The 11,000-nt window shown below is 43.3% G+C and overlaps 1 protein-coding gene across 2 annotated transcripts in view; it reads right to left on the bottom strand.

The window, feature by feature from the left end:
• Positions 1-354: 354 nt before the first annotated feature.
• Positions 355-11,000, bottom strand: part of NEK11 (NIMA related kinase 11) — a 204,454-nt gene continuing 193,808 nt past the window's right edge. The window contains exon 16 of one of the 2 annotated variants that reach the window (XM_069958335.1): positions 355-1,182. In XM_069958335.1, the coding sequence (XP_069814436.1) occupies positions 975-1,182 (208 nt within the window). In that variant the 3' untranslated portion in view covers positions 355-974. The remainder of the gene's footprint in view (positions 1,183-11,000) is intronic. The other variant, XM_069958336.1, reaches the window with a different exon arrangement.

Here is an 11,000-nt window from a genome sequence, read left to right as displayed (position 1 = left end):
CATAGTGTGCTGTGGGGAGTTCTGATGCGGGCGCGCATGGATGCGCCCACATCAGAACTCTGCGACCATAAAGATCATCCGGATGATCTTTTCAGAGACGGAACAGCCGGTCTCTTACAATGTGTGAATATAGCCTTAGGCCTTATTAACACGTCCCATAATCTACAGAAACATACTCCAGTTAGGGCACAATTATGTCTATTGGGCTATTAACACGATCTGTAGATTACAAGGACGCAAACCAATCCTGAGAAGAAGGAGGAGAAGTGCGGATCCAGATTTATTTGCAGTTTCAAATGTATTTTCTGAATGCTTATATTGGTATCTATCCAGCACTTCCTCCAGCTTGGTAGACAGTCAGGGGCTACAGTAAGTTCACCTGACGTTTTCTCTTTCCATTTTATTTTTTCAAATTACGTCAGTCATTTTGCGTTTTGGGCGCCCTTCATTACATTGACAGCCATTGGTACAACATTCTAGTTCAGGACCTTTTGGGTGTGGTTCTTTATAAAAGTCCATTGATTTAATTAGTAAAGACAGTAAAAGGACAGTGAAAAAAATGTGTGTGAAAATTAAATGTATGTCATGAACATTATTTTGGCATCCGTGCAAACAACATCCGTCATTTAATACACTATGTGTATTCAACAGCCGTCATTCCATCGACTTCAATCATAATTAGGTAATAACGGATGTTATTTTAAAAAGAAAAATCGGACGCCTTTTCTTTTTTTTTTTTTATACTTAGTGTGAATATAGTCAGAGGACGACAGTGTGACTTTAAGTAACACTGTTGCATCCAGTCAATCAATCAATTAAAATCTGTTTTTCTTTTGTTTTCTCTTGTAAATGGAACAGTATCTGACAGCAAAGGATTTGCAGCTGCAGCTGCCATATAATCTGTGGTATGTTGAGATGGATCCTCTAGTAACACATGCTTGTAAATGACTTTATTCCTCCAGGGACTATTAATATCAGGATTTGACTTGTCTTGGTGATGCTGCTGAGAGCTCTTCTTCAAAGTATAGAATCTGGTCCACCAGAAAGCAGTCACTTGCCCTAGAAACAAGAGTCTCCAGATGCCTCTTCACCTCTTTTTCACTGGTGTTACTTTGTCGTGCCTTTTTGAGGTAATTATAAACCTTTTCAAAAGATTCTGCTCCCATACTTTGTACTCCGGACCTACGAGACATTAATAAGTATAATAAATTATAATGTTGGAATACATATAATACATGGAAACCAACAGGCAGTAGTTGTGAATGGCTCTTTTAATGGCTATATTTTTTATCATTATTATGGATTGTTATGGATTATTCTCTTTTTGTATGAACAAAGATGTCCTGTGGACTTTTGTTCTCCTTAATATCCCTCACAGACAGACTTTAAGGGGTTGTCCAGTGCTACAAAAACATGGCCACTTTTCCCCCCTCTCTTGTCTCCAGATTGGGTGGGGTTTCAAACTCCGTTCCTTTGAAGTAAATGGAGCTTAATTGCAAACCACACCTGAACTGGAGACAAGAGTGGGGCAAAAGTGACCATTTTTTTTGTAGCGCTGGATAACCCCTTTAAACAACAAGGTAGCTAGCCAGGTGCCTGTTCCACTAGTGATGTAAGCTATGATTCTTTTAAGTGCCAATATGAGGGTCCTGTCCTGTCTATATCTTACTTCTAAATCTCCCTCTATGCCCCCAGGGGTGGGTTCAACTACTTGGATCTTACTTTTTGTAGACCATGACACTAAAAAGAGTTTGGAATAATGCACCAGAGATCAGTGAGTGTCAGGCACTTATTGAGGTTATTGGAAGATCTCAGTCCTCTGCTAACACACCCACAAGCAGTCTTGGTAGCAGTCTGCTGCCCTCAATTTTCAACAAAACCTTTATGCTGGTTTCACTCATGGCAGTTTTTGGAAAACTGACACTGCAGTTTTTGTGCCAAAACCAGAAGTGGATTCAACAGGAAAAAGAAGTCCTGCCTTTATATCTTCCATCTCATTTGGCACAAAAACAGCACTGGCAGTTTTCCAAAACTGCCATGTGTAAAACTAGCATTAGCTAAGCCCACAAATTCAAATAAGCCTTAGGGTGGAAACCATGACCATGATGAATCGACCACGCCTTGCTGCGCCCCCTGCCTGCCCATCACACATTGATAAATGTGCCTCTTGGTTTCTGCAAAGCAGTTGTTTTCCTGTCTGTTAACTATAAAGTGCTCTATAAAATCTACAGGTGATATTTATCAATAATAATGTTGTGACTGACCCCAATCCAACAAAGTTCTGGTTGTCATGAGTGGCATTTTTATGTTATGCATTTCAAATGTAGAGTCTCTTAGCAGTCTATAGAGTACACCACCACATAGGAATCATAAATTATATGCCGTGACTGCTGAGGACTATGGTTCCTCCCTGTAATAATTTTTCTTGGGCATCTAAATATATGTATATGCAGCAGTTTAGCCCTTAGATTCTCCTGTGTTTTAGGAATACTGGTTTGGTCCCATGTATGGCCAAGAAGCTATGCCCCCTACCACTGAAACAGTCCTGTATTGGGGTGTTCACTTGTTCTTTTTGCCTGGTGTAGTCCCTGGAGCCACCTTTGACCCTGCTTCCCTTCCTGTTGGTTAATAAACTGTGACAACGTCAATCAAACAAACTTCTGGTAGTCCTGTATTTATTTCATGTTATAATCCCTAGGTGTCATGGTAATTTTTATATATTTCAACTGCTATGTTTCTCAGCAGTCTTAGTACTTAAGTAAGAAGCAATTTAATTCACATTTGTCAGAGCTGAGCTGGTAAAACCCTTAAGAATCCTCGTTCTGCCCTAAGCATACTTTAGGCAAATTATGTTCTCTTTCACTAAGTAACTACAGTCACTATACATGCCAAGAACAGTTGGCAGCTAAGATGCATTTGATGAACTAGAAAGTTAAAAAGGTAAATGCAGATCACCAACCCTATAAAGAAAGATTTATGCATGTAGTGTCCAGAATCATGAAGATATTTCATCCCCATAGGACATTGAAAAGCAGATTGTGCTTATGCAATGAGCATATGCCATGGACTACAAAGACATGAAATAAGACAGCAGAGAATGCAAGGACACGAAATTATTTCAGTCAGTAAGGAGAATCACCATAGTTTATTTCCTTTGTTGCACTCCCCATCCCCCAAAACCCCCATCCCCCAACTCAGTACTGTGAACCATCTGTATGAAGAGTAGCATATATATTTTATCTGTAGAAGAGATAGTGTAAAGATGGAAAAATGCTTCATGCAGAAAGGAATGTATAGCATATTGCAATTATTAGAATGGAAGATTTGACAAATAAATGCTTCCAAGCTAGTTGCAAAACATCAAGAAAATTCAACCGGGATGATCTACTGATATGGAATACATGTGGATCAAACTGGTGCAGTCTATGAACCATTATAGTTTTTATTGAGTATTTAAAGGAAATGTATTGTCAGGAAATGACCTAAACCATATGCATTAATCAGTGGCGGATTAAATGTACCCTGGGCCCCCGGCTGTCCACTCAACCTGGGCCCCCCCCCGTCAATCCGCCCACATTATACTCCGCTACTGCCCCCCCCCCCCCCACGCTGTCCCCAATAAACACTGCCTGCCTCCCCTCCCTGCTGGCCCCAATAAACATAATGTTTGGTCCCTTGCTGCTCCCAGTAAGCATTGTCCACCCCAACTCCACTGCCCCCAGTAAACATACTGCCACCTGGTTTCAGGAGAGGAGGGAGATGATCTTATAGGGGAGGTCGCAGGCTCACAGCAGCACAGAGGATGTCAGGAGTGGAGGGTGCTGATCTTATAGGGAAGGTCACAGCAGCACAGAGGATATCAGGAGAGAAGGGTGCTGATCTTATAGGGGAGGTCACAGCAGCACAGAGGATGTCAGGAGAGGAGGGTGCTAATCTTATAGGAGAGTCCCAGCAGCACAGAGGATGTCAGGAGAAGAGGGTGCTAATCCTATAGGAGAGATCCCAGCAGCACAGAGGATGTCAGGAGAGGAGGGTGCTGATCTATAGGAGAGGTCCAAGCAGCACAGAGGATGTCAGGAGAGGAGGGTGCTGATCTATAGAAGAGGTCCGAGCAGCACAGAGGATGTCAGGAGAGGAGGGTGCTGATCTAATAGGGGAGGTCACAGCAGCACAGAGGATGTAAAGAGAGGAGGGGGCTAATACTATAGGAGAGGACACAGCAGCACAGAGGATGTCAGGAGAGGAGGGGGCTGATCTAATAGGGGAGGTCACAGCAGCACAGAGGATGTCAGGAGAGGAGGGGGCTGATCTTATAGGGGAGGTCACAGCAGCACAGAGGATGTCAGGAGAGGAGGGTGCTAATCCTATAGGAGATGGTCCCCCTCTTCCCCCCTTATAGATGGTCACCCTCTTCCCTCCCTATAGATGGTCCCCCTCTTCCCCCCTTATAGATGGTACCCCTCTTCCCCCCCCTTATAAATGGTCCCCCTTATAAACCCGTTCCCCCGTCGATCCTCTCCTGTCCTGCAGGCTCCGTCCTATCCCCAGCAGCACGCGTATGACAGAGCTCCCCGTGCGCCGGAAGTCACAGCCACAAGCACACGGGGAGCTCTCTGATGCGCGCGCTGCCGGGCGATAGGATGGGACACCTCCGGCAGCTGCGCAACAGCCTGGGGACAGTAAGAGGAGGATTCTTGTGACCGCAAGCAAAACAATGCTTGCGGTCACAAGAGCCTGCAGTGGCGAGGGGGGGCCGGGCCACAGCGGCATTATAATGTGGGCGGCGTGGCACGGGCCCCCGGAGCCTCTGGCCCCGGGCGGCCGCCCAAACCGCCCACATTATAATCCACCACTGGCACTAATGTCTCTGTCTAATACAAAAATCACAAAGGCCATTTAACCACACTTCCTTGTTCATAGAGATAGCTTTTCAGCTCATGCTGTGTACAGTGGGGGGGGGGGGGGGGGGGGGGGGGGGAAGGTTAGTGTTCTTCCAATCATCTCAGGCAGGATCACAGAGACATATAATAAAGAATCATGCCACTGGAAATAGGTGAAGAGGACAGCTCACCCCTTCCTGCACACATCACAGAACATACTAATAATACTCTACTATGGAAGTTAATATGTAACTTTCTGTCCAAGTAGCTGCTGTAAAAAATCCACGCACATAAGCCACTTCCATAATCATGTTATGAAAATAGAATAAAAATGACACAACAAGATAACAAACAGATGGAATAAAGAATTGGTTTCAGTATATATTTTAATTAGTATCTTTGAACCTTCTAGGCACAACTCAGAAATTTGTCATCTCACACAAGAAACCTCAATTGTCTTATTCCTGTAATTAGTATTATTTGAATGCAGGTAATACATGTTACATCTGAAATAGGCAAAACAAAGTCTGCTACAAATGTTTCAAAGGCTTAAGCTAAGGAATATACTACAAAATGATATGGATGTGCTTCTTTTTGTCCCTAACTGGTTTAGAGGACACCTCAACCAGTCCTGTAGGTGAAAAAAAAAACGTTATGGCTCTTAGAAGGTGAGGAGGAATACACTGCTTAATTGTGACCTGGACATCCATGCATTAATGACCTTTGGTCATGTAGGGGTTAAATTGAGGAACTTGAGGGTGAGGTTGGTCTCCCATGTAGCATTCGATTGGTTTATCGGTCAATATTTTGGGTCAAAACCTGCAGCAGAGACAATGAAAAACTATAATGGAAAGATTTTTTTCTTTTTCTGTGTTTTGAACCCACTCCTGGTTTGGGCTAAAAATACCAAACAAAATACAAATCAAATACTGGCCAAAATACTACATGTGAACACAGCCTAAGGTTTGTTTTGGCTTTCTAGAAAAACGTGTAGAATCTTTCTGACTGCCATTCACATCTGCTCCAGTTTTCAATGGCACAAGTTTTGATACATCTGATATGTTGTGATACTCATTAATTATAATAAAATAATACTTATTTACACAGCACCAACATATTCTGCACATATTCTACACTTTACAATTCTGAGGGTAAATGTACAGACAAAAATCAGATATTACAGAAGTAGACATTAATGATCCAAACAAGAGGAACAAGGGCACCGGTCTCAGAAGCCTACAATCATTTTCTATTGAACCACCATTGCATAACAGCAGGGTATAGGAGTCATCTTTTTTACTTTCCTCTAGAAGAGCCAATAAGTTAATAATCTTAAAGTGAATGTTCCATCAGTACATTCACTTTAAGTTTCGCACATGGATAGAATGGCACTGGTGCAGGAAAGCCAGTGCCAAGGTCCTTTTTTTGAAACACGGCCCAGTTCCCACGTATGGCACTGTTCTATTACCGAGCACCAGCCAGGGATGAAGCACTGAAGCCGGGCCAGCCTCCACCCAGTCTGAGAAAACCTCCACCCCTCTATGACACAGCTCCATTAGAAACAGTAGAGCACTCTATCCGATGCAAACGCTCCCAGTACTGTTGAAACGTGATGATGTTTGCAAGCTAACATCGGCATTTACACATTTTATATGGGGGGGAACGTCCACGCATAGCCCTAAAAAAATTACAGTTGTTTCGCGACCAGGGAGGGTTAAACTTCCCTGATATTAGGTGCTACAATCTTGCATGTCTTTTGCGACATGGGGTCGACTGGATGAGAGGGGGTGGACCCTGCTCTAATGTGCATTTAGAAAGGGCAATGGCAGAGCCTTGGCCGCTTTTGGCGATTTTATATACGAAACTCCCTGCTCTTCCATCCCATATTTAAAAAAGCGTCTTACTTAGAGATACTCTGATAGCATGAAAATCTAGCCTCAAAGACTTAGGTATGCCTTTCTGTATCGGCAAGCATATGCCTCTGTGGACTCATCCCGAATTACACCCAGAGATCAAGAGCAAATTATACCATAAGTGGAGAGAAAATGGTATCCTCCTGGTTGAACATGTATTACACGACACTGAACATAGGTATTTAACCTTTGATGAACTCCGAGCTAGATATGGACTAGGTCCAGGCCATTTTATGGCCTATGCACGGCTCATGGCCTTTCTCAGGCCCAGACTGAGAGTACTCACGCCTCTTAGATGATGTACAGCGTGTGAAGAGTCCCATACACTCCTTATCATACTTATCATGGGCATTAAGGAGGCAGAACTCGCTGCGCTGGGTACCACGGGTGTTTTCACACTGGGAGACTTATTTTGAGCAACCAGACCTCTCCAAACCCATTTTAAATTTGGAGGGGGGATGGGGGGGGGGGGAGGGTTGGGCCACATTGGCCAATAGTTTACTTTTTGGGTTGTTAGTTTTGCATCCGCATTGTTATTTCTGTATGATCACACTTTATGCAAATCTAGGATTCTTGGTGTTATTATTGTGACCTTTTACTGTTCATCTTGGTGGGAATTTTATCTCCCTTCACAATGTTATCTGTATAAAATTGAAAATAAAATAAATATATATAAAAAAAAAAAAATCAGTGGAGCCACATCATAAAGGGGCAGGCATTACCTCCATGTGCAAAACTTAAAGTGACTCTGTACCCACAATCTGATGCCCAAAAAAATCGCTTGTACCGTCAGCTGTTTTTAATCCAAGATCTGTCCTGGGGTCAGTTCGGCAGGTGATGCAGTTACTGTCCTAAAAAACAACTTTTAAACTGTGTCAAATAGCGTGGCCTAGAGTGTCTGTGCTCTAGGCTTGCAGCACCCCTCCTGTCCACCTCATCATCAGGAATGCCCCGGGCAGGATTTTTTCTAATCATCACCTATCTGAACACTGCACATGCTCTAGGCTTGCAGCACCCCTCCTGTCCACCTCATCATCAGGAATGCCCCGGGCAGGATTTTTTCTAATCATCACCTATCTGAACACTGCACATGTGCCTTAACAACCCAGCACATGCGCAGTGTTCAGAGAGGTGATGAATAGGAGAAATTGTTCTAGGGGTATTCCTAATGATGAAGAGGGCGGGGAGGAGGGATGGAGGTGTGTCGCAATCCTAGGGCATGGGTACTGTAGGTCACACCAATTTGACACAGGGCTGACACGGGGCTGCAAGTTTAAAAGTTGTTTTTTTAGGACAATAACTGCATCAGCTGCCGAATGGACCCTGGGACAGATCTATCTGAAGGTTAAAGCGGTTGGGGGGGGGGGGGGGTCAGACTGTGGGTACAGAGTCGCTTTAAAGTGAATGTACTGATGGTACATTCACTTTAAATTATAATAACTTGTAAGGGCATTCATTCCTGAACCAAAATGATCTCTCTCTTTTCTATTTTAAAATGCTACCTGACATTATCCCTGACAAATCCGTCTTCTAAGTAAGCTAAAGCAGCCATCCAGGAATTAATGTATGACCTGAAATCTAAAACAATATGGAATGTTGAATACAACTGAAGTGGAATTGCAGCTATATCAAACCAATAATTAGTACTTACATGTAAATCATACAAATTATGCTGCGTCGTAATATTAGAGTTTCACACTGTTATTTTTATAAACATTTGGAGCAGTTGGGAAGATTATCTGCTTTCCTTTAAAGTCACTTTCAAAGCCAGTAATTAAGCTGTGACCTCAGAGGCAAATGTTGATTTAATATGCACACGGAAATTACAATTCTGACAGCTAATCAGTGCCAAGAGACGCCCAGGCTCAACGGCAGCCAGCAGCAAAGCAGGTGTTTTGAATATAAACATCTGCCATTTTGGTAGTAGAAGTGACATTTAGGATAGCAAGATCATGTCCTGTTAAAATGCAGAAGATGTTCAAGAGTTATAGGCAATCTGTATGCATGTTTAGAAACATACAGTATGATTGATTATAACATAAATATTATACCTTAACAAATATACAAATATAGAATATTATATACCTAAAACATTGTTGCTTGGCTTTAGGCACAGCCAGAGTGAACGCCCGGGCTCCCACAAAGTAGAGCGTACGGCCGGTTGCAAGAAGTGCACCAACGGTGTCCCTGACAATCGGCTTCACAACCCCCAGTCGATCGGCCCAGATGTAATGTGTTTTCATTTACTGACTGGCGACCGACACCGTCAGTCAGCTTTGCATAGAGGTCTGGGGCTGGGACTCCAGCCTCCATAAATATCCTCCCCTGTGTGTCCTTCCTTGCCTGCGATAGAGCCTCAGTAATAAGTGGCTAAGCTAGCGTTATCCTGATTGAATTCTTTGTTTCCTGATTCTGGTTTTTGGCTTACATAGAAACATAAAAACATAGAAGATTGTTGGCAGAAAAAGACCACTGGGTCCATCTAGTCCGCCCTTTTAGTATTTTTTTTCTTATTATCTTAGGATAGATATATGTCTATCCCAGGCGTGTTTAAATTCTGTTATTGTAGATTTACCAATTACCTCTGCTGGAAGTTTGTTCCAGGTATCTACTACTCTTTCAGTAGTAGGCTTCCGATTTTCCCACTGACTTATGACTTTGTACCGCACCAACCGTCTGTTACCGACCTTGTTACCTGACCCTGATTTATTGTGTTTGTATTTGTTTTGACCGCATTTTGTGTTAAGGCTAGGGACTGTCACCCAGTTATCTGCTGCCACTTAGGGCAGTTGCGGTAAGCAGGCTGGGACAGCGGGCTGGGGTCATTCTAAGGGCCTCACCTGTCTCATGTCCTCCAGTCCTGTACCTGACAATTGTATTATATAAATGCAATTTATACATTTAAATATTTTTAATAAACCAATCACAAGAAAGAGAGGACTGTTTGTGTTATTAAACTGGCACTTCTTCTGTGGACTCTTTAAAATGAACTTTTTTAAAGGGGTGTGTCCAATGGGCAAAAGAAAACCTATCAAAAACTTTTGCCCTATTGACATATGTAATAATTGTAACACAAAATTATATTCGGTATACTCATCAATCTTCAATTTTACTGCAGATTTGCTTGTCTTCCTCCTGTTATGGTACAGGACCTACAAACTTAAAAACTACAAACCATGCACCATTCCTTCTGTTCACCACCATCCACTTTGGGAAGGTGGTATGTGTTAAATATCCACATTAATGCCAAGATGCAAGCTTCTCTCCAGATTATTGCCCAGAACAGCATACAGCCTCAGTCAGTTTGCAGTCTTATCACATTTTATCATAGTGTAACGGTGTCCCAGGTAAGCAACCCACATGCACTGGGCCATTTATATGATTCATCAGACCAGTAGACATGAGCAAACCTCTAGCACCTCAAGGGTTTATCTAGGCTGAACAATGTTAAAAAATCATGTTATCGACAACAACAGTCTGCTGCACATCGCTCCTTGTAATAGGAGCGGTGGCAGCAGAGCAGCACTGACTACAATGGTCAGCCTGGACGATCTAAGGATGGTCCAGGCAGCCCCTCCCGCTGCTCTCCGCAGCTCCTCCCGCTTGATGTATGTGCGTGTAACAGCAAAGACAGTGAGCAAGGAACAAGGAGGAAGTTCTGACCTGAAAGTTTGGCGCTCGCTTCCTCCTCCAAATTGTGCGGAGTAATACAGCCTTTACTTGTCACTCTGCATCCTCCATAGTGTTACACTACACTCGAGCAAGGGGGCAAATGCAGTGAAGGGTGCAAAGTAGGGCAAGGCGATTAATCATGAAAAAAATGAAATCGAATATAGCCTTGGTTAACCGACCTGATCTCCTACAGGTTCTTTTTTTTCATGCACGGGCAGCTTGCCAGGTCCTAGAAGTTGATCACAAAGCACAGACCACAGGTCCTGGAAGTATTCCCCACTCATCATTCACCACAGTTCAGGGGGGCACTTTTATCAGGACCTGTAGCCTGTGTTCTCTGATCTGCTTCCAGGCCTCAGCACTGAATCAGCACTGTGCTGATTCAGTGCTGAGCCTGACCGTTGCGTGAAGTGTTTTCTTCCTCCTCCTGTCAGCACCGGGCAGGAGAGAAAACTAGATGTGATGTGCATCACCTCCAGATTCCTGCATGTAAAGCCCCATAGTCACATGACTGGGAGATGGACCCCCTATAGGT

The sequence above is a fragment of the Dendropsophus ebraccatus genome, chromosome 2 (genome assembly GCF_027789765.1).
Source record: "Dendropsophus ebraccatus isolate aDenEbr1 chromosome 2, aDenEbr1.pat, whole genome shotgun sequence".
Classification (NCBI taxonomy): Eukaryota; Metazoa; Chordata; class Amphibia; order Anura; family Hylidae; genus Dendropsophus; species Dendropsophus ebraccatus.
This window is presented reverse-complemented; position numbering and strand designations above follow the sequence as displayed.